This window comes from Pagrus pagrus (genome assembly GCF_965226575.1).
Source record: "Pagrus pagrus genome assembly, chromosome: 10".
Classification (NCBI taxonomy): Eukaryota; Metazoa; Chordata; class Actinopteri; order Spariformes; family Sparidae; genus Pagrus; species Pagrus pagrus.
In genome coordinates, this window is record NC_140194.1 from 8611883 (window position 1) to 8638584 (window position 26702).

Genomic DNA, 26702 nt, shown 5'->3' on the forward strand with positions numbered 1-26702 from the left:
GTGTGTGTGTGTGTGTGTGTGTGTGTGTGTGTGTGTGTGTGTGTGTTTGTGTCAGTGTGTTGGGAGGCCCACACGCTGGAAGACAGGAATGCGCCTGCTACGAAGCAACATGACAACCAACATGCACTTGGATTTGGGAAAGACATCAAAGACCGAGCCATATGGGTAAGGTTACCAAAACCACAGGAAGGAAGGAAGGAACGGAGGTAGGAAGGAAAGAAGGAGGGAAGGAAGGAAGAAAGGGAGAAAGAAAGAAAGAAAGAAAGAAAGAAAGAAAGTATTCAAAAATACAGTCATTTTACAGTCTATCATAAATAATATTCATAATAGACTACCATGTGTCTGGTGACGATTAAGGAAAGTAATTAGCTCGCTCGTAATGAATGTAGAATGGGCTCATTAAGACAAATGCTAGAAGACGGGGGCTTATCACAGGCGAGGAAGGCGCAGGCAGCTTTCGCTTTTATGAAAGCACTGAATCATCCGTCACACAAATCAGTTTAAAATACAAGGAAGCCACGTGAAGACCCGCTGCGATCACCAGGCCATGACATCAGTTTTATGAATGATGAAGCAACGTATGGAGTGTCGAGCCGCGGATGTCGTTTTTCATTTCCAGCTGTATACAATAGCCCCGGCTAACTGGACTGCTAGACTGCTGATGACTGGCATTCATTACTGGGACATGTGAATGGCCATGAATCTGGAGGGGGAATTTTCCCTCAATAGGAGCGCGGCCCGTCCATTCATCTTTTCAGATGAAACTGATTAATACTGAGAATGCCTGTACTAACTGCCTTTTCACTGCGGGTGTTTTCCTTTCTCACCGGGGTGCCAGCACCGAATCTTGTTAGCAATCATAAATAGAAATGTGACACGTGAAATGCCTGTCTATATATATCTTAGTCTGGTGATGATATTGCACTTTGCATGCAGTGGGGAAAGTATCTCTTAAGGTCAAAACAAATCCTCCTGCTGGGTTTAATAGTTGGATTTATTTTATTATTCAGCCTGTAACCGTAGTTCCTCGTTTTACTGCCTCTCCTGGAAGTAAACTTTGTCCAGATTTTGTCTTATGCAACGTTGTTGCGAATTTGGCGAGGCACCTGGGGACTTAAATCAAATACCCCTTGGTTCTTAATAAAACAGCTATGTTTGGAAATCATCCACAGAAAAACACAGAGGAACATTGTGTGTGTAGTTGCAAAAGAACAACAGATTGTTTGCGAAACAGCCAATGTGGACCTTGTAAAATGTGACGAACCAGGGTAAACATGCAGAAATGTCTCAATAAATTCTGTGTAAGTGTTTTGAGTTATAGGAAACAAAGTCATCCAGCAGAGACCTAAGAATGGGGGTGCCCGCAGCCTTCACTGTGCTCGCAAGTATCAAGTGGAAATCCACAGTGCTGCAGCTGTTATAGTGACAAACTTTTCATCTGAGCTTTTGATCTCCCGACGCTGGCAACTCATCACCATTCACACCTCTGGAAAATACTTAGAGCATACCAGGAGTGCACACACACACGGAAACACACATGCAGTCTTTCGAGTCCCTACACCACCTTGTTTGTTAACGTGTTAAACGGGGCTATGATACCTTTACACAGCTAAAGTCCCCGTTCTCTGAGCCAGCCACAAGCATTTGAGCTCCATCGCACCTTCCGATGTGATTCGTTATATTTTTAGAAATGTGAAGATCTGTTTATCTCATTACCGTGCTCATTACTGCAGCTGATAATTGAGAAGGAGAATCAAAACAGGTTTAACTGAAGCTGTTAAGGGGGGAAGTGTTTGCATCAAGCCCACAGCACATGTGCACATGTTTAGATGTCTTTTGATAGCATTGATTGGTATGCATGCTTTTTTTCCTTAGATAAACTACACATTTTTTTATTTTATTTTCAAGCACCTGAACACAGCATATGAAATCAGGTTTTGGCCATATAGTTTGAAGATACATATATGCAGGAATTTTGCATTAAAATGTCTAAAAATGCCTAGACCTTTGTTATATATATTGTTGAGTTGTGTACTTACATTATCTCAAATGTTTCCAACAATGTTTAAAGAGAGAAATCCACAAGTTTACTCAGAGTAACGGTGCGGTTTCTTTGGTTGCCCTATGCTACTTCTGGAATAGGGAAAATTGGCAGGCAAGACTGAATAAAACTTTTTCTCCGCAGATCGCTGCTGCAGTCAGGTTGATGAATGGGAGTGAAGATAAATCCACTTTTTAATCCCCAAACTTATAAAGTAATCTCTGAGCTCTCCCCAGTCAGCAAACAGCTCTGGATCAGATCAGTATTCGATGTGTTTATTCTCCAGAGAGTCCGGCTCTGCACTCGACTCGCTACCCGAGGCAGAAGTTTATATTGTAATTGTATGTTTAAACAACACAAACATTAGGAATGACACACAATAAAATTGATCTAACATTTTCAATATTGATCCTTGCTCATCAGCTTATCCTAAAGATACAAAACCCAGTGATATACTGTCGCTTCATGCTTAGTGTGATGTAAGAAGTTAAGATATCACAACCAGTCAGTGCCAATAAAAAGACAATGTATGGAAGGCCATAGGGGACTAAAATGATAATGTAAACTTGAAAATGTAATTCCACAATAGTATTATAATGTTCCATATATGTACAACATCAGCCAGATTCAGGTAAAAACACAGGGAAAGAGAAACACCCCTGCATGATACAGGCTGCTCTGCACAGTGCTCTCACACTCACGCAGTTTAGGTGAATGAGCAAGTGAATTAGTGACCCCAACAGGCAGGAGTCTGACCATGACGGGGAAAACACAGCTTCTAAAACCTATTGTTATTGGTTATAATGCATAACAAATTGGCTTTCAAAAGGAAAAGGAATTTTTCTCACCCTGGAGTCAAGCGGAGAGAGTCGTGTCTGAGGGCAGCGTCGCAGGGGTGTTCGGTTTCAGCCGCCAAATCCTCAGTGGCATGATGTGATGTGGTATGACTGAAGAAGGAGGAGATGCCACCGCATGCCATCAGGCTGCAGAGGGATACTAATCCCATTCAAGTATCCCACTTTCCTCTCTCACCTCTCTCTCCCGCTCCGCTGCTTCCTTCCTCTCCCTCTCCTCTCCTCACCCTAACATCTGATAGCCCTGACCACTTGCCAAGTATCCCACTCAGTGTCTCAGATCAATATGATGAAAACCTCTCACTCTTTACCTTTAGTATCATTTTCTGTCAGCCTATCTCCATGTACTACTGTCTCGTTAGTAGTCCCTGCATCCATCAGAGGGGCTTAACAGAAATTACCCTCCGTGAGTCACCTTAATTTGGGAGAAGGGACAGATGGGCACTTGATGCTTAAATGTCTTTCCAGTAGCTGAACTGCTCAACCAAACTGGCAGAATAAATGTTAGCAATGTACGCTTCTACAAACAATGGATAAGTTGAAAATCTATACATTTCTTTATGCTCGATTTTGAGTTTTATGTTGCAAGAACACAGTGTGTAGGGTCAGGTTAGGTTTATAGGTCATATTGAGAATGCTTTCATGTAGACAAAAAAAATGTTTTATCTAAAGAGCTTGTAGTAAGGTGCAGAATAAAAGTATCTCTTTTCTTCTTTTCCTTATCGTGATTGTGAATTAATTGTTTGATAGTTAGCCCAACGTGAGCTAGGGAGCGTCAGCAACCTTAATGGTAGCTAGTGTTAGCAGCGTTAATATTAGCTAGCTAGTGAGAGCAACGTTAACGTTCACAAGTGTTGGCAACATTAATGTTAGCTGGTGCAAAAACTGTACGGTATCAATAAAACCTTTAAGGTTAAGGAAAGATCATGTTTAGGCTTACCTTGTCCTGTCGCTGTAAAATTTGTTCGCCGTTGTCATGACATCTCTTTAAAAATACCCTTGTCCCAGCAAGACAATGCTCTCTTACGTGGCATCCGCCTCACCCAGCTGTCACACCACCACCATCCCCTCCAACAAGTCAGTTTATGGACATAACCTGAGTGTAATATGAAATATATTGTAGAAATGTTGATATGAAATATATGAAAAGTACAAATTGAACATATGCATGTCAACATTTTATTCTGGTGACTTTGCTGAACTGCTTAAAGACTCTTCATAGTGTCCAACGTTGCCAAAGTGCTCGAGAAGTTAAATAAAAAATGAGAAAAAAAAGAAGTGATGCTATGAAGGCACTCGTTTTTGAACGTGAATATATATGGTATGGTATTCCTACACGTACAGCCGATATCTGATACATGATTCAGGCAAGTATTTTCCAAATGAGATTAGTGTAGTCCACGTGGCTGCACAGCCAAGCAAGGATAAAGTAAAGATATGTGACCAATTGGAAAAACCGATTGAAAGGCTAAAGGTCAATGAGGTGTGGCATCAAACTCTGCTGAAAGCCGTATCTATTTCATGGATATGCACACTATGTTCGCCCCTGGGGTCTGTGGATGCCAGCAGCAATATGAGACACACACACACACACACACACACACACACACACACATAAACACACATACTGAAACACATACAGTTAGGAATGTGGTCCGTTCCGATGTTGCATACACACACATACATCCAGTTATTTCAACACACTGTAATCCCTAATGCAATAAGGCTCAGGCTGATGCAAGACACTTAACCTGATATGCCAATTCATTAAGTACATTAAATTAGCTGTATAATTTTAAAGCATTGTCTGCAGACGTATGAATCACTCAGTTGCTCTATAGGTTCTGCTCCAGCTGAAAGACGGTGCTAAAAGGTGCTATATGTAAGAATTGGCCGCGTATCAAATTCACTCAGCATGTAACCAGAATGTTTTGGTCTCTCCCATTGGCCTTTCTTTCAACATACAGCTAATTTAGCTTAGCTTATGTGTTAACGTTGTCTGTAACATTATACAGCTAGATACCTTTGTATGTTGTTGCTTAATAGCCTTACGTTAGCAGCTGTTAAATTACCAGTCTAGAAGAAATGTTGCAAGTTTCAAACTTCATCCCGCTTCTTGCCAAGAGCTGTCTCCAGCGGCGTAAAGCCATGTCAGTGTTTACTCTTGTTTGGCTTCTTTAAATTTTTAACTAAAATTCTTACTTGTAGCACCTTTAAGTATTAGATAAATGTAAGTTTGAATTGTGTAATGAGCCAAGATCCCTTGAAATCCTTTGACATCAGGCTACTGTAGTTACCATCTACTGATTAACAACAACAATAAAATGACTATATCTGTCAGCCTAATATTATTTTTTAACTCTGTATATGCTTACAGTACTACAAATCAGTATGTGTTGTGTTATTTGTTGTCTTTCTTTTATTGTTCCTTATTGTTATTTGTTGTTAATATTATATTTTTTATTTTAAAAAGGTCCCATATTATACTGTTTTTCATCATTTCACACAGCTGTCAGAAGTCCAACAACACTGTATTCTAAATGTATTGCCCCAAACCCATCCGTGGTCCTGAACTTCAGCTGTCTAAAGTCGCTCTACTGAGAGCAGCTGTTTCTGTGCCTGCACCTTTAATACTAATGAGCTCCGTCCTGCCACGCGCCCCTCTCAGGGAGAGGATGCCGCTGACGCTAGCGGTAGCATGCGCTAATGTTTACGGTGGATGTATCACTATGGCTCGCCGAGATGCTGTCGTTCAACCACACCAGTTTGACCCAGAATCGGACCCAGAAGGAGAGGCTCAGAAAAATACAGACTCTGCGGCTGCAGCAGGACTCCCCGACACAACCACCCGGCTCCCATCCCCCACTGACCTGCAACAGTTAACGTCTAAAAACAGCTAGCGAAAGCTGTTTGTCTCCAACAGTCTCCAAACTCTTGGACACTGTCCGCATAGTCTCTGTCTCCAGTCTGCACATGTTTCCAGACTTTTCACTGTGACAACCAAGCTCCCTCGTAATATTATTAACATTGAACTCGCTTCAAACGCCGTTGCATAGCGGACCGAAGCGGAGCTAACGAGTTAGCCAATATCAAGCTGACTTCACTAAACTTGTAGGCAACTGTAAATACTATCAACACGTGGCGACACTTACCTGTGGCTCGGGTGCAGTTGCTGGGTCCTGTATGGTTGGGACTGATCCTTTTACGAGGGTCAGTGTCGAGGCAAAGCCAGCTTTGTACTGACCGTGTCTAGCCCTGACCGACGACATTGCTAAACACTGCTAGTTTACGCTAGCTTAGCTGGACACCGAACTTCACCTCGGGGATGAACGCCCCCCTCTCGGATGTCTCCGGGGAGAGGTGGGAGTGTTTTCAGCCTATGAAAATCCCTCCTGTCGTTACGTCACGACAGGAGCTGAATCTGAACAGCCTGTAGGATCCTCGTTTCACCAGTGGGTGGGCTGCAGAGACCATGCAGGACTGGTTTGCTTTCCTCATTCTGGGAGTTGGTAGGCTCAGGGAGGACCAGTTTATATGTAGACACCAGAGAAAATGTGTTTTTCATAATATGGGACCTTTTATAATACTGCTTTAAGGTGATATATTTCTGCGTGTGTGCTTTTGATGACTTTCTCTACAGTTAGGAAGCAGTTTGTGATCTTTACTGAGAATTGCTTTTATTTGAGGTATAACAACCAAAGTCTGACTTTTCTCATATATTGTAAAAAATTCCACTGTAAACAAAAATACATAAACTGTCAAAGAGTTGGATACAAATTTTAGTTAGTATGTTTTCAGAAAAGGGAGATGATTCTTCTTCTTCTGTGGAACATTTCACAAGCATTGGACTCACTGTCAAATAACTGTGAAAGTAACATAATTCACAAACTTGGTTGTTTGGCTGAGGAATATTTGTTCAAATTTGACAGGGTTTAGTTGCACCAATATATCTTGATCAAGTTAAACATGTTCTCTTTCTGACAAAATGTAAAAACAATTGAAAAGTGAAACTCTGAAAAACAGACTAATGAGGATTTTTATACGCTCCAAGTTAAATTTCTACGTTGACCAAACAAAGTCTTTTAGATTATTTTGAGGCGGGTGGCTGACATAAACATTCAGTCATATTTAATCCTCTGTATTTTCCACATGTTAGTGTGAACCCTGTGGGTCAAACTTAGGTCAACACAGCATTAGAGCACACTACAACATAACGCAGGAATGCGTTCGAGTATATCTTGCAAAATTTCCAAGAATCTGACACAGTATAAAAACACACAATATATATTTTGACAGAGTTGAAGTCATTACGCTTACAACCGCATTGGAAATCACGGTAACCTGAGGCTGTTTGAAATGGTTATTTTGAGAAAATAAGGGCGATTATTTGACTGTTAATCTACAATATCAGGCTTGAAATGAGAGTGCTTTCTTCACACCCAAGCATGGGAAATAGCTGAAAATCCTCCCCAGCCCACAATGTTCTGGAAGATTTCCATGTTTACTGAGCTCATTAACCTTCATGGCTGAAGGTGTTCTCTTGTGGGAGTAGGTTTCCACAATACACGGCGGGCACGGGACGGCCACATACTGTAGGTTGTTTCTAATCATGCACAACTCTCATTGGGCCTTCCACAGGAAAACCTTAGAGCCTGAGAGATTAACCGATACAGATGCATGGAAAACTATGGAAAAGGACCAAGGGAGGAAATGGGAGGAGAGGTGATGAGACGGAAAGGCCTCAAAGGGTTAGCGAGGAGAGTTCAGAGTTCACCTGTGGAACATTGGTATCCAGCAGACCTTATATAAACCTGATCAGCTGACCAAAAGCACCACAGTGTTAGAGGAAACTCAGTACTTGCTTCTTCTTGCAAGGTAGTAGCACTAGACAGCGATCACTCAAACATTTTTGTGTATCATACCATCCCAGCAAATTGAGAGGTTGTACAGTATCTCATTTCAGTTTACACTTCCTCAGACAAGTTATAGTCATATTGTAGAGGGACAGTTTGTCCAGCATTGATGTGAAAGTCTGACCACAAACAGAACAAGGTCAGCAACCTTGTCCCCAGATCATAAAAAACATCAGATTGAATCCTCGAGAGAAGCCCGTTTTAATTAGCCTCTTCTTTTAAGAAGGTAAAACAAGCCTTATATTTATTTAAACTGGTGACGGATACAGTAACTCAGTCACTGGATTTTCACACTATTATTGCAATGCTGTTTTGATTAATTAGTCCAACTAGAAACCTGATCACTAAATGTGGAGGTCTGCTACTCTATAATCCTTTTCACATGTCTGTAGCATGAGAGTTGTGTAGACGGACGCCTTCATAAATAAACAGGATGGTGAAGGACTTTATTAAAAAGTGGAGGCGAAATTAAAGTTGCTTTAATTGTATCCCCGCCCTCTTTATCCAATCAGACAGAGATCACTATAAAGAGGCGGTCCTGTCTGCTCAGATGAACGTGCAGCGAGGAGGATCCTCCTGTCCCGTAACCTGCACCAGCAATGGCAGAACAGGGAAACCTACCAATTGCAGCACTCCCTGCGACGGCTTATAAAAGGCCACGCAAAGAGAGCTGCCAGTTGTGTGAGTGTGGTGATGTAGACAGGAGGGAGGGGATTGCTAAGTGCAAAACGGACAGGAAGTTAGTTAAAAGGACAGCTTTAAGTACAGTTTTCTTTTCAAATGAACATTAAAGGATGTTTTTCATATAATCATATTATCTTCCCCTTTCCAGCTCAGCAGTCTGTACAAAAAATATCAGACAAACTCTCGTGCTGCACATTTCAGTAGCTTCCGTAGGTTTGACGTTTTCCGTCTGATTCCGTATAAGATAATTAAAATGATTTAACGACTGATCCTTGATCCGTAGAGGTAATTCCAAATTGATCTAACAGCTGTTACCAACGCAGTCCTACTAGCAGCAGTCGTGGTGTCATCACAACAGTGGTTATATAATCAGAAAAGTTTTCTCGTGTTTGAAAATGTCTCAGTGTTTAAGTGAATGACATTTCTATGCCACATGAATTGAGAAACTTGTCCCATGAACCCAGTCGGGAAAGACTGACGTGAATTATACAAACCACAGGCCAGACGAACCTTAAACTGTCACAGACACAAGATTTAGCCACATTTACATGTGTTTTATATCTGATGATACTCAAAGACATGTGAGTACAATCAGTACGGCTGCTACTTGGATTTTCGAACTTGCAAGTTCTGTTGATAAAATCTAAAAGGAGCATTCCCTAAACTCTGGTACTTTGATACCAGAGATGTCTGAGCCAGGCCGCCTCTCATGTAACCCCTGACCCCTAATGAGAAGAACATGGGCCTGATCAAAACCCCTGTGAAAGCGGATATGCGTGGATGCACGACACCAAACGACGCCCGATATCCAATCAGCAGCGATGACCCCCACGGCTGACGCAGGGACATCGAAGCATTTCTCCACAGCAAGGGAGACCGACGGGACAAGTAGCGCTCAGAGGAGACGTCTCATTTACATGGATTTTCAAAGCAGCTCCTTACTCAATAAATGAAAACATCTATCATGGGGTGTGGTTAGGACGTTCGCTGCATCCTGCCTGTCCTGCCACAAATCCAGGAGTGAGGAGAGATCGTGGACGACCGTAAATCAGGAAGGGGGAGCACAGGTAGTCATTACTCCGAAGGAACAACTGTTTCCAGCTCATACGCACATACCACTCGCCTTCCATCACCCCCAGGCGACCATCAATACCGCCCAGCCCGACAACTCTCATACAACACTTAGCTTTCTCCACCCGGAGGCCCAGAGGTTCAATGTCAACGCCTGATAAACACACACATCTGCACAGCTGTAAATACCCTGTAATATAGAAGCAGAAAAACCTCCGTGGTTTGACATCTTAATTCCGCTCTTCTCTTTCTCTCTCCCTTTAGTCTTCCTGTCACGGTTTTTGATATCTTGAGTTGCGGCGTGGCGCTGTGCAGGTTTTGCTGTGAGGACAGTGTTTATTGGAAAACACCTTTGCTTTAAATTCTTACACCCGGGAACAGCTGCATAAACCCGACATTAATTTGTGTTGCTCGCTGGTGGATGTGCCAGCCAACACCGGGCGGTGACATCAAACACTCGATGATTGTTTTTGAAGGCATTTTCTGAATTCTGAGCCTCTCTTTAAATCAAAAGAGACACTGAAATGTGTTTAAAACTCTACTATGTATTACTAGATAATGCATCCTGAAAATAGAGGCATATAAGCCATGAATAGGCTCTGTACCAGGTATACTATAGCAAATAATATTAGAGCCCAGAAAAAACTGTCAAGGGAAAAGGTTTGAAGGAATTTATTGGTTTGCTCAGGTGAAAGGAGAGTTGATGATGGCTCAGGCTAAGGTGAGCGGCACAGCAGGTGGTGTAGCGGGGGCTCATGGTACTGGGAGGTAGAGGCAGAGGTGGAGGCACAGGTGAGTGAGATACAGGTGAATCCACAGAGGTGTTTGTCTTGTGGCAGAGGTGGAGGAGATTTCAAACAAAGTATCACAAGAGGAAAAAGTCGAGTTGTTTAGCCATAAATACCACAGTGACAAGCAGAAACAGTCTGGCAGCGAAGAAGACCAGAGTATTTAGATGCTGATGAGTAGATGGGCTGCAGGTGTGTGACAGGCAGGAGCTCCAGCCAACCAGGGAAGCCACGCCCAGCCACAATCATGTTGACAGTTTATCCTCATGTCTCATGTGTCGCTTTGCGCTTCCTGTCATTTGTCCATTAACCTGTCTGTGTTTTTCCTTTACTCTTTGTCGGTTCCCCGGTCCTTGTGTGTCCTTTGTGTTTCCACTTTGTTCTCCATGGCTTCTAGTTTGTCTTTAGTTTTTTTCTTTGGACTTTTATTTGCTTGCATTTTGTTTTTTGCATTTTGGGTTGTTGGACTTTGGATATCGGCTCATCTGCCTGCCTCTGTGTCTGTGTTTGGGTTCTTTTTTGATGAACTGTGACAAAGTTATTTTGGGAACAATGATATACTGTACTGTATATTATTTTGGGAGTCACTGGCATTGGACCTGTTCAGACATGAGGATGCAGTGGATAGAAACTAAGATACTCTGATATGTTAATCTCACAGTGGCTGAGATGATGAGAAATCGGGACACACCTGCAGGCAGATGATCACAGACCTGGATACCGTCACGATCATGTAAACAGGAATATGAAGAACTTGTTTGTTCATGTTCCATGCAAATGCCCTATCCCAAATGTAATTAAAAACAGGATACACCTCAAACCAGATTACTAATGTACATGTACACACAACCACAGGACACAAGAAACCACTTAAAACGGAGACATGTGGAAAAGGAGCATACTGTGTGCATGTGTCTTTATCCATGTGTGAATGTCCTGTAAGACCACTACAGGGGTCCCGGGCCAACTTGCATGCTCATTACACCAATCACATCAAATTAGGCACTTCCTTCCGTAAAATCTGGTTTCTTTCCCTGAAATCTGTTTCCTTGTTCGACCCCCCACTGCCTCTGTCTGCCCGTCTATCGCAGTAAGTCATCTTTACTCATTGGTTCTTCTCCAGCCAAATGTGAAGGTCAGGTTAGCTCTGCGCACAGTCGTCTGCAGAGTAACTGCCTGACGCACAACTATGTCTACATTATGAAGAGCTCATTAACATCTCACAAAGGATCTTTTATTTAGGAATGGATGGTTACGTCAAATGTATGAGATTCCCGGGAAAGTAACCTACAGGAAGAATGATTTAGTCTTGTAATATCACTTACTTGTACCCAGTCTGGTAAAAGCTTTACATTGCTTCATTGTGCTATTAATAGGGTGTGGCAATTGATGTTGATTGTCATATAGGCATACATTTTGGAAGGAGGTTTTTGTTTAAAACACAGTAAAATACTGTAATTTCCTCTACAGTCAGTCATTCGTGACTTGCTGCCAGTTATTTCCTGTGAATTTCACGCTAGTTTTCTTACAGTATGGCATTATAGACCCTTGAAAGTTCGGGGCAGAAGGGGGAAATTATGTGCAAGACCTGAAAAATGAGTGGTTTAAGGCTGTTGTAAGCATTGGCACTCTTTTAGCTGGCTTCCTGTCTGTTTCGCAGTTAGCAATCCCCTCCCTCCTCTCTACATCACCACATGAACGCGGAGCGGTAATCGCCGGACGTAGCGGCAAACAGGAGGATTCTGCCCTCTGGACTTCTTTATGGAGTTCTCTGTCCTGATTGGATAAAGTGGACAGGGATACCAGAAAATGTATTTTCTCTTTTACTGCATGAGCAGGAGGAGGAGAGATGTGTTACTGACCAAACACTCTATAACAGTTAGAATACAGAGCTATTTAACACTTATTTTAGACAAACATCCAAGATGCTGCTTTTTGATGATCTAAAAGTATTGTTTCAATGAAATGTATACCTTTGCCTCTGTCTATACTGTGGTCAAAGTGTACAAAAGTGGGTTCAAGAATTAGTTTCATGGAGCACAAGTCTTTTAAAGCCTGTTCTGGTCCATTTCTGGTGTCCCTTTTTGGGGAGATGTAGTTTGTTCTTTGCCACTGACTGATAAATAAACTATAGACGAGGAGGAAGTGCTTAAAATATTTATTGTCTTTGTTACAAGAAACATGAAGAAATCACTATGGAGAAAAACAAAATGGGAGACCTGAATGCTTTTCATATGTACGCTCATACGTATGCATATTGAGGGCAAGTAAAGATAATGAAATGAGCAGCATGGAGGTCGTGCTAATGGTAAACCAGTAAAAGGTTGTGTAATGAGGGAAGCCTGTAAATTAGAGCAAAAGAATTAAAGGCTATTGAGGAACATGTTTTCCAGTATCTTTATATGTGTATGGGACATGTGTACCCAGTGATACCTGCAGTATTTTAGCAGCTTCCTCAGAATCTAATCTCAGAGGTCACCACTAAGACAGTTTGAATGCTGGACTCATATGACTCTAATCATGTGTTTCTCAGGAAGATCCTTATCATGTTGTTTTGAGCATCACATCCATGCACCGTGTATGATGCGATTATGTAAGTCAAAAATCACTGTAGAGGTCAGACACACTGTGTTGTATCGTGACCCTGATGTTGATGTCGTCACAGCTTTATCAGTTTATTCTGAAGACGCTCTCTTTCACACACAAATACACACACATACAAACACTGACACACAACAAGACACCAGCTGGTCCTGAATCATTCTGACATCTGCATACAGTGCACAGGGACTTGTGTTACTATATCAGGAGAGGCTCAGCCGAACAAAACCCTAACCCATTCTCAACCTGTCTGCTGTTTGCTCGAGAGTGCCTAGTACTGCACTTTTAAACAGGAGTAGATCCCTGCATATTGATATTATCTTTTCACAGAACGTAAGCAAGCCATTCAGAGAACAGAGGCTCCCAGACAAATTTATTTAAATAACTTTCCAAAACAGCAATAAGAAAAACATCTATCCAACCTACAGTACATATGAGTGAAACGTTTGTACAAAAATATGTCGTTTTGTCAACCCAAACATAACACATGATGATCGTTAGTTATACAGATCAGTAATAAGGTTAAATTGAGCATGCTGTGTCTCCTGTACATATTTACAGTCATTCAACATGAATGCATTGTCATCACCACGAGTAAAAAGTCTTTTTGTCTGGTCGCCGAAACTCACCGATTGACCCATGTGTTTCAATATTATGAAATGATAGCATCTGTTACCTGACGGTCTGTACTGTTTGTTAGGAAAGATCAGTCATGTTGCAATCCTTCATCTGGTCAGCTCATCAAGTCAACGGACGACTGTGGACAACTAACCATTTTTGAATCATGTCATCTGCAAATAGGACAGAATAATTTCTGTAGTTTCAAAGGCGTTTTAAAATAAAATGCTCTTTCATGCCGGATCGATTACGTATTCACAACCCAAAAATACTAAAACTGTTATTTTGAACCCCTGCACTGTATATTTAAATGTTAGTCAAGACTTATTAGCTCTGAGTTGATCTGTCATTGCAGCTTTGCAGTTCTGTGTCACATCTGCTTCATTATCCTGCTTCATGTTTACCCCACCCCTCACTGCTTTACTGTCCTCACCACCCACCCCTGTTTATCTTCCTCCTTCTCTCTGGTGTCTCCTGTTCCTGCTCTTCTTCATTTCCTGGATATGTTTCCATTTGCCGGCTCCTAAGCCTCGTCCTCGCGCCCTCGACGGCCTCTTCTCCAGCCACAGGGAATCGCAGTACTCCTCCAGAGAGCTGAAGGGGGAGCTCATCACTCTCAGGTAGTCTTTGTAACGCTGGCGGGACTCGGCGGCGTGGCGTAGGTCCACCACGGGGTCTTCGCTGGGCTTAGGCTTCCCGTCCAGTTGTCCGTGCGTAACAAGCTGAAGGGTGAGACGGAGGAGAGTGTGGGCGAAGTGTGTGCGCTCTTGAGCCACGCAGACGTACACGCCGGCATCGGAGCTGTGGAGGGAGCGGATCAGGAGACCTCGATCTGTGTGGACGACTCGATCATCCAGCCGGACCTGGGAGACAGACAGAAACATGAGGGCTTCATCACAAAGGACAACAGCTGTCTTCACTTTTTTTTCTTTTTTTTTACCAAGCAAAACAACATCTATCAGAACGACACCAGCTTGATACCTGCCAAGCTGTTTACACACATATTTTTTCACGCCTGATTTGTATCCAAGGTGCATTAAACATGGTAATGACCCCTGAAACAGGAAACATATTGAATTGGGTGTGGTGAGTGTAACCCACAGTGTTGTGGGGGCCCGAGGGTCATGACGTGGTGTGGAGAGATCTTTAGATGCGTGATGAGTGTCAGCAGTCAGCAAAGGCAAAAGAAGGGTTTTCGGTGTGTGTGTGTGCTTGACGTTAAAGCGTGAGGGTAAGTAGTGTGCTAATGTTTGTGGTCCGCTCTTTCCACTTAGCATCCGCCATGATTCATCAGGTGGCACGGCTGCTGTCAGGTCCTAAAACAACACAGCTGTGTTCAGAGGACAGGGAAAGAGCATGTGCGTGTCCAAGTGTGTGTGTCCGTGCATGTGCGGATGCTTCAAAAGCGTACCTCCCACGCGCCTGTGGCGACCCCCCAGAGGTGCAACTGATAAGAAAGCTGGAGAAAGAGGCCAGGGGCTAAACTTCATGGACAAAACAATATTTCCCTGTGTGTGTGTGTGTGTGTGTGTGTGTGTGTGTGTGTAGCTTGCTTTTTCATATCCTTCTGCATATGAAACTGTGTCTGTGTGTGTGTGTGTGGTTTCCAGGTCTGACACTGATGATGTGTTGTCCAGCCAGAGGCAGACCCTCAGGCCTCAGAGGCTCGTTGTACCTTGACCCTTACCCACATTAAGCTCTCTAGCCTGTCTCCTACCACATACTCGTTTCCTGACACACCTGACTGACCTGACACACACGTGGGATATATATTTAAAACGTGAAATGTCAGGTATGCAAAGTCTCTGTGTAGACTTTAAAATCACTCAATAAGTATTCATGCGTATATTTGTTTGCCTTCGTAGCTCTGCCATCCAAAAATCAAGGCATCTGTGACTAAATGCCAATGCCAGACATTCAAACTCACCCAGATGGTCTGTCTTTATTTGTGTACCTGTGTGTCTGTGTGTATCCGGGTATCACACAAAGCTTTTAAGCGTATAGTTGGAGTTCTGTGCTAGCAGGGACATTTGCATGCATATTTGTATGTGTTAACAGTGCGTGCATGCTGAGCAAACCCAGTGAAACGCAACTTTTACTAGTCAGATGAATCTCGAGTGTGGGTAAGTACTTTCAAAGTCTGACATATTAAGAGCTTCCCATGCTTACAGGAAATCTGTGCTTTGTTCTAATGAACACCGTGGATGAGGTTCAACTTCATCCATGCTTTTCTTGTTAGAAATTACCTAATGGGCCAGCATTCCAGGCCCCAGGTGGTGAACACACACACACACACACACAGGCACTCGCACACGCATTCTCACATGCTGCGAGGACGACAGAGGAATCTCTTCCAGCTCACATCTTTAATAGCTGACCTTTACGAGCGCGTTAAGAGAAGAGGGAGTGTGTGTACGAGTGTAGGATGAGAATAAGTGTTGGCGCAGAGTGTGGAGAGAGACGCAGAAGGGAAGAGACTGTGGGAAATTGTGGAGACAACAGGAAAAGTAGGGGGAAACAAAGTAGACGGAGGAGGAGGAGGAGGAGGAGGAGGAGGAGGGAGCGTGAAAGCAGGAATTAAGTGAGGAGAGATTAAGGTGGGACTGATGAGGGATGTTGAGGGACAGGAGAGGAAGAGGGATGACAGACGGGAGGAAACAGAGTGGGAAGAAAAGCACAGAGTGAGAGGTCGAAATGAGCCGGACACTAAAGACATCACCTGCTCCAGCACCACATGCACAGCTGTGAGAGCAGGTAGACCGCCTTGTCCCACGAGAGAGAAACAATGCATCCATCTACCTCACCCAGCTACAAGATGGAACACACTAAATCAACACACATCTAGTCTATTATTGTCAGGTCACACAACTAAAATGCTCTGTTTTAGCACCTGTCTCTTGATGGCCCCCCTTTCTGTCAGTCATGTTTCTGTGGTGGATTTGTGTTTTGGCATTTTCTTTCTGTGCTTGTTGTGCTTGCTGAGGTGCACTGAGAGGCTGGGCGGGGTTTCCCCTCACCAGAGCTGGTGACACACACACACACCTGCAGCAGATTGGCAATCAGCACCTGCTGGAAAGGCTCTGGTCTTCATGCTACCTGCTGCCAGATGATTTCATCAGCACTGTGCGGTACATGGCTCCTGCTAGTGCATTGTCTTTTGTGCCTGTCTCTTAGAGATCTTACTTTGTTTTTGACTTCAGTGATCCAGCTCGTTTCCAACTAACAGCGGCTCTGTTTCCAGTGACCCAGCCCTCAGCACCTCTGCAGCCAACAGCCTTACCCTGAGCTCTCCTGAGCCACATACATCAGGCTATCCACCAGCGCCACCGTGAGCTACCTCTTCAGTGACAGCGAAGTCATATTTCCGTATAGAGACAAGGGAAAAAATCAAATAGCCTCCATTTAAAGGTCTTCCACTGAGACAGTCTGAAAAACACGCCATAACTAATCTCTCCCATCACCTGAAAAAGTACACTTGTTTCTCTGACCTCCAGCTTGGTGGGGTTCACTTGAACTCCCTTTTACTTTGTGTCGATTGTCAGCACAGCAGCATTCCTAGGGTTCGGCCAAGAAAGCAATTAATCATGTGCTTAATCATAAATATTAACACATGGGAGAGAAGCAAACAGGACTGCAAAAGGCTATGCGCTTATTTCACAGCTAGACACGTGTCTCCTGTGAGCACAATGAAGAGAGGAAACTTCAGTATTAGACTCAACTCGATTTGAAAGCCATTTTAATTGAATTTAAATGATTAGCCCATTAGTAGTATCTTTCAACCATGTGTAATTACTTGAAAGTCCAACCATTTGTGCTGCGGCTTTCTTTCGTCTTGGGTAATTTATGTCTACAGACATTTAAAATGTTGACTGGCTGCCATGCCAAAGAGTAACATCCATTTATTTATGTAAAGGCTGTACTATACAGCTGTGTTTGTCCATTTAAAATATTCATGTTTGTTTCCCCTAAAACATTGTTTGAATTATAATGAACCATCTGGTTTCTTTAGGTTTACATCTGGACTTTCTTCAAACACTAAAGCTGCATTTTAAGGTTGTACATCAGGATACATATCACCATTTAAGTCATCTTAAAATGTCATATTATCCATTATATTCTGCTTTATTTGTTTAGCTTCTGTCTCTATCACATAACAATCCGGAGGGAGGAAGAACTCCTGCATTCACTCCTTCATCACTTTGTCTAGGGTACAATAGGTCACATATCATTGCATGCCTAGACACACAAACACAGAAAACACCCCATTGTGTTCATTACCCCAAAACACATGGCTGTCCCCAGGGAGCGCTCTGTTATGATTTCTGCTGTAGGGGGATCATAAAGAAACATGCACACACACACACACACACACACAGGAAATCACGGGATTTTCTGCCACGCAGGCCTGTAAAGGACCACATGGGTCTTAAGTGACCTCTGCACCTGTCAGTGTGTTTACATTCACCCCTGAGAGAGGGGACAGGGGACCAGTCGTGGGAGTAAATAAGTGTAGTGGGAAGCGGGGAGGGAGAGGAGGATTGAGTGGGTTGAGTGGTGAGCGGGCCCACTCGCAGTGGGTGGAGGAAGGTTTGTATGTTTGGATAGGGGAGGGGGAGGACGCTGAGGTGCTGAGCAAGCAGGTCTCTGTTGTCTCGTTCAGGAGACGGGTGTCATCATCAATGAGTTTCTTTCACCGCCTCAAACGCAACCGCATTACCTTTATGTCCCTGTACGTCCTCCTCTGTCCACCATCCCGTCTCCTAGAATCTGGCTGTTACAGTGATGTCCGTCCTACGCAATAGATCGTATTCACAGGGCGGCCACTTTCCTCTGACAGGAGGATCATGCTCAGGGTGGGACGCTAAGATATCGTACTACCGTGTAAGAGGTTGCAAGTCTTATAAATGTTGGGGATTAGGGAACAGGTTGTGTTAATTTCACTGCTTCCTGACTGATCAGCAACTGAAAAGACAACGGATAGTAAAAACCTAGAGAGGCTTGAGGTCTTACTGAAGAAGTTCGAACCAGTCAGAATCCTTTGAGGAACGACTGGCAGCTACGGGCTTTCGTTGCGACTGTTCGTTGGAAAAAAAAAAAAAAGGCGGCTCCTCAAGAGTTAGCGTAGATGTTGCAATAGCACCAGTTACTTCAGAACAGATGAATATAATTCACTAAAAGAAGAGCAGTTACTGGCACTGAAGGCTTTTCTTGATGATAACGATGTATTGGCTCTTCTCCCAACTGACTTAGGCAAGAGTTTGATTTAGCAACTGGCTCCGCTTGATGTCATTGTTTAAGTTGGCCCGTGATAGACTGTAATGGAGATAAGGTTTGTCCCATCACCAGCCAAGTATTTTGTGCCTGCCCTTTTTGAAACACTTTCAAAGAATGACTTCTCAGCTGGTTTCGTGGAATAAAACCATCTGTTGTGTCAAGTTGCCCAGAAAACAACTAGCAGAATATGTAGGCTCCCTTGAATCGCCTTCGGTGGCCAACAGGCAAAAGCAGCTGGCTATTCTTTGAGAAAATGCAAAAAAGAGGTTAAATGCAGGCTAAAAATGTTATTATGTGTTGTTTTCTTTTCCTCATATTTCATATGACATAACTCATGTCTCGTCCACATCTCCTCAGGTCTGTCTGGTTTAAATCATTCAAGTCATATCTTCCTCAAAGACAGAGGAGCTGCAGACAGTGTCAGAAAGCCCCGGATAAATAACATCAAAAAATCACTTTATTCAAGGAACTACCTCGGACCCTGGACCGCTCCTTTATTGCCTATAATTCCACAACAGATGTGACTCTTGGGTATTCCACTCTATCCTCCAGGCCCGCGCATTGTTTTTATTTTCACCAATAAAAGCAGGACCTGCAGCGGCGTGATTTGCAGCACCAACAGATGCTAATGGGTTCAAGGCTCATAAGTCAAAGCCGGTGACGGTTGAAGTGAAGGATGGTGCTTTTGGAATCTTTTAAGTACTTATGTAACAAATAAATGCTCTTTGGTTCGGTAGCTTCCCTGCTTCGTGACCTGGCATGTAAGAAATGTGACCCCTCAGGTACAGTAAAGTCAAGAAAAGCAAAAACAAGGTCCACCTCGAAGAAGAAAGAGAAAGTAGGAATGGAAAGAGAGAGTGTGAGGTAATTTATGTTTGGGTGGTGTGTGTTTGTGTGTACAAGTGTGTAGATGAGCGCACTCTCTGACCTCCTCCCTGCGTTCAGAACCAGCTCTTTGTATGTACCACCGGATCTGGGCCTGTTGAGATTTGGGGATACACTCGAGGAATGTGGAGTTGCTCTGCACCCCAAAGAGGACCCTCTCCTCCACCCGTCCCCCGACAACACCTAAAGAAAACAAGACAGTCATTGATCCGCGAGTCTTTGCTCGGCTTCTTGCAGGTTTCCTCTGGTGGCTAGTTAAGTGATTTATTTATTTTTTCATTCACTGGATGTGTGTTTACAGCTTGCAAGTAAAAGAACAGACGGTTTTACGAGAACGGATACAGGCTGAACTTCTGAAGAGAACAAAGTCTACGTACTGTCTTCTGTGTCCCAGCACTGACTTGCAGGGTCTCCGTGCTTGATGTCCTGTCTTCTGGCTCGTCTGGAAAACAAACACATAGTTTATTAAGATTACAGGTCCATGTAACGTGCCATGCTTTTCATAGGATTTCTTTACAATCTTGTTTTTTATTTACGTGCCAGACACAAATACTGAGTAGATAAAGTATAATACTGATAACAGTATGTGGAATGTAACTAATCACATGCATTCAAGTCCTTGACTTAAGTACAAATTCAAGGTAGTTGAGGATTTTTTCCTTGAGTTTTTTCCATTTTATGCATCTTTCTACATCTACTCCACTATATTGTTCCAGATAGTCGGTTAGTTACTAGTTACTTTTCATCATTCATCAGACCCTCCCTGTCAAGTGAAAATAATCATCCTTCTTCTTAGGATAAATGAAGTATTTGAATAAATCTTGGATCAGATGGACAACACACTGGCACAAAGCTGAAAAAAAGAGTGATCTATTAGTTAAAACCAGCTCAACTTCAAAAATCTACAGCAATAAAATGCAACATACCTATAACACTGACAGGGACTATTTTACTGCCCAACAACCACTTTAACTTGTATGTATTTCTTGAAAACATAAAACACATTTTCAGATCAAATGAGTGGAGCAAAGAAGCTAATAAACCTCTCACACATCTCAAACTGGATTGTCATATTTACATATATCGGAAAAACAGGAACACTGTGACGAACATCTGAAGAAGATGCCTGACAATTTCCTCCAGCAACAATATTTTACAACCACTTGAAATATGATTTAAGATGACCACTGATGACTGGTAACCCTCAATGTACTAGTTGTGTGGAAATTGTCCTTGCGATGGCTTGTTTCAAGATGCTGACACTTACATAATGCCTGAAACAAGTGAAACTGCAGTGAAAGTAACTCATTTGTAACCTCATTTGCAGCTTGATATTTGTTTTCCTACCTACATGTTTAAGTGGAAATGAAAAAAAAACAAATAATCAACTCTCTTTGGCCTCTAGCTGGGTGTTATTCACTTGGGCTCCTTCAGTTTGTATTCATTTCACCTCCTCCGCCTCCTGTCAGTCCTGTGTGATGGGACATCTGTGGCCTACACTCACTGACACTGTGAAGATCAGCTTTCAAAGAGCCCGTGAGACCAAAAGCAGGGCCTTCACTATTCCACAAACCATAACAGCATCCCCGCTGGCCAATAATCTGACAGTGTGACCTCTAACTGTAGGGTATAGATTCTGTAGAGCCTGATTCGTGCAAGCGAGGGCGCAAAAAACGAAAAACAACGCAGACACACAAACGGCGTGCACAAACACCTGGAGGGCTACACTCTGGAGGTGTGGAATGACAGTCGCATTAATCAGCTGAGGAACCACATCTCTAATCAATGCCTCAAATGGACTTATACCCTCTGGCATGGAGAAATGATGAAGAGGTGAAGAGAAAACCAAAAGAGAGAAAACATATTTAGCAAGAACAATGAACTCTGCCTGACTGTCCAAGAATAAAGAAGCAGCCCCGGGAAAACACACACTCATACACACACACACACACACACACATACCATTGAGAAGTAGGGCAACGAAGGGTCAAAGCAGTTTAAACCAGTTTTCTTTTTTTGGATCACACATATTTGCAAGTTTATTAGTGTTAATCTACTCTGCCACGATATTTCAAAAATCTACCAAGACGGTCCGTGCATGAAGTTTACTTCATCTGCAGTTATTCAAGTGGTATAATGATAAATGCCAGTTTAGGGGTTATTTCCTAATTTCATTGTCCTGCTTGTGGTAATACAACTGTATTTTGACTCATGCTTGTTCTTCAACAGCTAATGTTGTCTAAATGTGATTAACGCTTTGCTTTTGTCACTGTCGCATTAAACAGAGGCGTACAATATGTTTCATTGGACCAGAGAGTCAACTTGTCCTATTATCCTACTTATACAGAGAAAACTGAACATGCAGCTCCCCAGTAGCTCAGTAGGTAGAGCAGCGGCCCAAGTTTCGAGTCCGACCTGTGGCCCTTTGCTGCATGTCGTCCCCCCTCTCTCTCATCCTGTTGCCTGCCAGCTATCATTAAAGCCACGAAAAGGCCAAAAAAATACATTTCAAAAAGAAAATTGAACATGCAAGGTCGAGAGCCGGAGACAGAGGCAGCTCACCTTCAAAGTAAAAGTTCTGCATTCAATTTTAATTTTACAACGAGCTCACACGTGTCAGATTACAATTGTTTTGCCACAAGTAGGACAATGAAATTAGGAAATAACCATTAAACTGGCATTTTCCATTATACAGCTTGAACAACTGCTAAAGAATTATACCTCATGCAAGGACCGAAGACATAAATCTGCACCAGGAAGTACATTTTCCCACAAATGTTCTTATATCTGATACAAATTTGTGTGAGAACTGTATTATTATTATTATTTTTGTAATTTTAATTTTTATATCTTACAGTGTTTCTGCCTATTATAAGTAGTGATATATATAGTGGTATATTGAGTTATATGAAGCAGTCTACAATTAAACAACCCTGCAGATTAGATGGACATGGTGTATTACTTTAAATATGAATGTGTGCGTCTGGTTCTGCTTTGGCTACCGCTACATAATGAATTCAACTCGGCAAAGTGAGTTTTCAATACTCCGGCGTACCTCTTGGATGCAGGGATGTATCGTGCACACGTGTGTCCGTCCCAGGCGCAGTAGGGGTCCCGTGCCAGGCAGCATTCAGCGCAGGCGTGACCGTACAGGTGACACCTGCTGAGTGAAACCTGGGCGAGCCCTTCACTTGAACCCACGTAGAGCTGTTGCTATAGTGAACACACACACCAAACTCTTTAGGGGCATGCAGATCAGTTTCATGTTCAAGTTCACTATCCATACAGGAAATTCATTTGGTTAGAGGTGCATGAAAATATACGCAGAGAGAAAGAGCAGCAAACAAAGAAGTCCATGAAACTGCTCATTGTGCGGTTTGTTTGAAAAGAAAATTTAGAAATTTTGTTGTGCATTTATTTATTTATTTATTTATTTATTTTCCTTAGACACATACTCTTCACCCAATAAACTTTTCTTAGGGTTGAAACTGTGATTTAAGCTCAAGAATAACTGATTTAAAGTATCAAAACCTTAAGCAGACATCTGAAACAAACCACAAACATTTAAGGATTTGTCAGCGTGAGGAATTTTTACAAATGTGACTCAACGGATCTGCTCTGACTCGTCTGAAGTCAAAGAGATTCCTACACAGAACTTCAAAAACAGAAAACACCAGTGAGCATGCACATACAGACACACACACACACACACACACACACACAGGTCAAACACTGCTGGAGATTAATGGAAGCTGTGATTGGGGTTGAAGTGTCTACTGACACCCCTGACCCTAAGATAATGAGGCAGCAGGGCGAGAGAGAGCTATGAGGAAACAAGGGAGGCTAAAGAGAGAGATGAAAACTGAATACATGAATGAATTGGGGCTAAAAAACAGTATGTCTTGTGCCACACCGGGCATTATGCACACAAATGAATGTACGTGGAATGAATGAAGGCAGAGACAAGAGAGGAGAGGGGGAGTGTGGGATTAAAATGGATGAGAATGAGGCCGAACCTGTTTTGAAGACATCTCCATACTGAGTATAGGAGTGGGAGCCTGCAAAAAAAAAAGTCAAACAAACTAACTTGAACAGCTTTAACACCTCGGTGAACAAACATTATCGGAGCAGTGTCGGATTAAAAAACAACAAACGCTGATTAATAACCACAATATGTTTGTGTAACAGAGGCATGATGAGTATTTCACGCTGGGAGAAGAGTCACAGCGCATGAAAGTGTGTGTGCTTGTGTTGTGGATGTGTGGGATTTGTTCGTGTAGCTGTGTTGAGCACAAAACCTGAAAAACTTGAAGCTCCTCGAGCACCACTTCCTCCGTCGACCAATTCTCCTGAGTGATGCTCACCACCTTCAGAACCGAGCCGGCGTCTACGACAGAGAGGCGGGAGGGAGGAGGGTTGATTGCAAAAAACATACCGCATGTATTTTTCATTCAGAAGTGGATAATGTAAATCAGCCAGGTATGAGTACTGTAGTATTTTCACATCTAATACAAATGAGAGGAGGACACTGACAACTTCTCTAACAACATTTCAACACTGGACCAAGAATATCTGTTCAAGCAGGATATGGGATTCAAGTGCAACTTTACTTTTATTAATTTTTTTAACACCATAACAGCATCAGGCTGAGAACAACTCATAGTGATCTACTGCCATCTGCTGGTCAAATATGGACTTTTCAACAGACAACTTGGAGGAGTGGTGTGCATCTCACCTGTTCCCAGGAACATGACCTCATACTGCCCATCCTCTGCCAGAACTCTGTCCACCACAATCTGAGTCAGGGTGTAGTCCACCCGGACACGTGTGAACACGGGTCGGCCGGTCAGCGGGTACACAGAGCGGAACATCAGAGGGTGGAATCGAATGAAACTGACCACCTCGTCCGGGAAGTCTTTGGTGGTCTTGATCCTCGCATCATACGTCTTACTGGGACACTAAAGGATAGAATAAAAAAAATTTTGATCTGGTGCAGAAGTTGACCACTGGGCTCTGTCAAACAATTTGCTGGTGCATGTCTCCCTCTGGTGGTCAAATAAAGAATAGCATGAAGCAAAGCACATCTGGAACATGTGTGTCACCCCCGTTCCCCCTTTCTGTGTAGACTATGGCTCAAACACAGTGCTCACTCAGCTGTACACCTGAAGCACACACACTAAATTCTCCATGCATCCCTTTCTCTCCCTTGATTATGTTTTTTAAACAAACTGAAACAAGAATCTGATTAGCATGTCGAGTGACCTCATCAAAGCCGAGGCTGTGTCATACATTATGAGGTTGCAGATGTGAGCATTTCCCTACAGCATCTTGAACGTTTCACCCTCGAATCCACCGAGGCGCACTCTTTTAAATTAGGCAATGTTTATTATTTTGTAATTAGCAAGAAAGCTGTGGATTTTATTTATCTAATCAGTGAGAAGAAAATCATCTTTAGCTCAGAGCTGTCGGTTTGTCTCCATGTCTGTCGGTGGGGAACGCACCGTTCCCGGTCGGGGGTACGGTATCCTCCCCTCGTATTCTACCCAGCGGTGGTCGGGCCCCTCCTTGTGGGCGTAGGGTCCGTTAAAGGCTGCCCTTATGTCCGCCATGCTGTACACACACACTGCAGAGCCACGGAAAATGGAGCTGAGAGGGAACAAGAGACCAGATTAAGAGAAAAGTGGAGAGCACAGGTGGTGTTTATGATGATGGTGATGAATACTGAACTTACCTGGAGGTGGTGAAGACTGCATACACTATAGGGTTTTTGTCATCTCTGGTAGGAAGCAGAAAGATGTCCTCTATAAGAGAACGGACAGGAAACATAAAGGTTATTTATTTTTATTGCCTTCTTCTTCATCTTATTTATGAAGCAGCAGCTACACAATAATATCTGCTGCTGCTGCTGCCGGTGCGACTGTAAACTCAATCCCGTTCTGAAGTGCACTCTGAAGCTACTTTCTGTATGATTTACTGGCCTACATATTCACTTTTTTTGTTCTCACAGTCACTTACGGAGCTCGTCAAAGTGTGTGTCCACTCCGTCCGGTCCGGGGATGGAACACACAAGTCTGGCTTTGAGGAAGGTGGTCCATTTGTTGGTCAGACTCCTCAGCCCACCCACATCATTCTGAAACACAAGCACATACACGGTAAGAAAACCACAGTCAGCGTAGCGCAGCTGTCCAACAAGGCCGAAAGACGACCACAAATTAAAAATACACACGCTTTGTACTTAACCACAATCCAACCGTAATCTATCTCATGGTCTTAGACGCAGAGACAGCACAGAGAATCGCAGTCTGAGTCAGATTTCCTGCTCTAATCAGGAAAATAAACAGGTGAACCTCGTGCCTCGAGGATGGATCTGCTTATTTAACCAGCACAAAGGAGACCTTCTTGTTAGTATAATGAGCGTCGGGTGTAAGTGAAAAGGGAGAGGGAGGAGACGGAGAGGCAGAAGAGGGAAAACATGAACGGAGAAGAGAAACAAGTGGAAGTGCAGGATGTGGGAAGAGAGCGCTGAAATCAAGTGAGGCTGCTGATTGTCAATGCAGGTTTTTATCTTAGCACATGAATCGCTGTTTTAAGTAGGAAACCTTTGATTGTGCAACGTGAAGAGCGTTCAAGTGCACCTCTTTGTAATGCATAGAAAACTTAAGAGAACCTCCCCATTAAAGCTGGCCTAAGTGGTACAGAGAAGACCGTTGTGGGTCAACTCGCACAAAAACACACTTGTGTTTAAGAGACGGCAAAAAAAAAAAATGTAAGCACTTAATGACAATGTTTCACAATGGTGATAATCTTCAAAGAGGATTGAAGTGAAGTGCTCTCTTTTCTTTTTACATGCAGGGAAAAAACACACAGATAATGAAAGACCAAGATGCAAAGAGAGAGAGAGAGAGAGAGAGAGAGATAGCTGAAAGAGGAAGAAAAGCAGCGGGCTGTAATCCGGAGGAATCTCCCTCCAGTC

The 26702-nt window shown here is 43.1% G+C and overlaps 2 protein-coding genes across 5 annotated transcripts in view; both read right to left on the reverse strand.

Moving 5' to 3' along the window:
* sema3ab (sema domain, immunoglobulin domain (Ig), short basic domain, secreted, (semaphorin) 3Ab) overlaps positions 1-6168 on the reverse strand; it is a 67999-nt gene extending 61831 nt beyond the window's left edge. The window contains exons 1-3 of one of the 3 annotated variants that reach the window (XM_084363414.1): positions 6048-6168; positions 3836-3991; positions 2890-2988 (exon numbers count right to left, since the gene is read on the reverse strand). The gene's annotated coding sequence lies outside the window, so the exon portion shown is untranslated. The remainder of the gene's footprint in view (positions 1-2889; positions 2989-3835; positions 3992-6047) is intronic. The other 2 variants (XM_084363415.1, XM_084363416.1) reach the window with 2 other exon arrangements.
* Positions 6169-13001: 6833 nt separating this feature from the next.
* Positions 13002-26702, reverse strand: part of sema3d (sema domain, immunoglobulin domain (Ig), short basic domain, secreted, (semaphorin) 3D) — a 35382-nt gene continuing 21681 nt past the window's right edge. For both annotated transcript variants that reach the window (XM_084363418.1, XM_084363419.1), the window contains exons 9-18: positions 25745-25859; positions 25461-25530; positions 25231-25375; positions 24465-24687; positions 24028-24116; positions 23746-23787; positions 22785-22942; positions 20107-20171; positions 19773-19912; positions 13002-14433 (exon numbers count right to left, since the gene is read on the reverse strand). In XM_084363418.1, coding sequence (XP_084219544.1) covers positions 14017-14433; positions 19773-19912; positions 20107-20171; positions 22785-22942; positions 23746-23787; positions 24028-24116; positions 24465-24687; positions 25231-25375; positions 25461-25530; positions 25745-25859 — 1464 coding nt within the window. In that variant the 3' untranslated portion in view covers positions 13002-14016. The remainder of the gene's footprint in view (positions 14434-19772; positions 19913-20106; positions 20172-22784; positions 22943-23745; positions 23788-24027; positions 24117-24464; positions 24688-25230; positions 25376-25460; positions 25531-25744; positions 25860-26702) is intronic.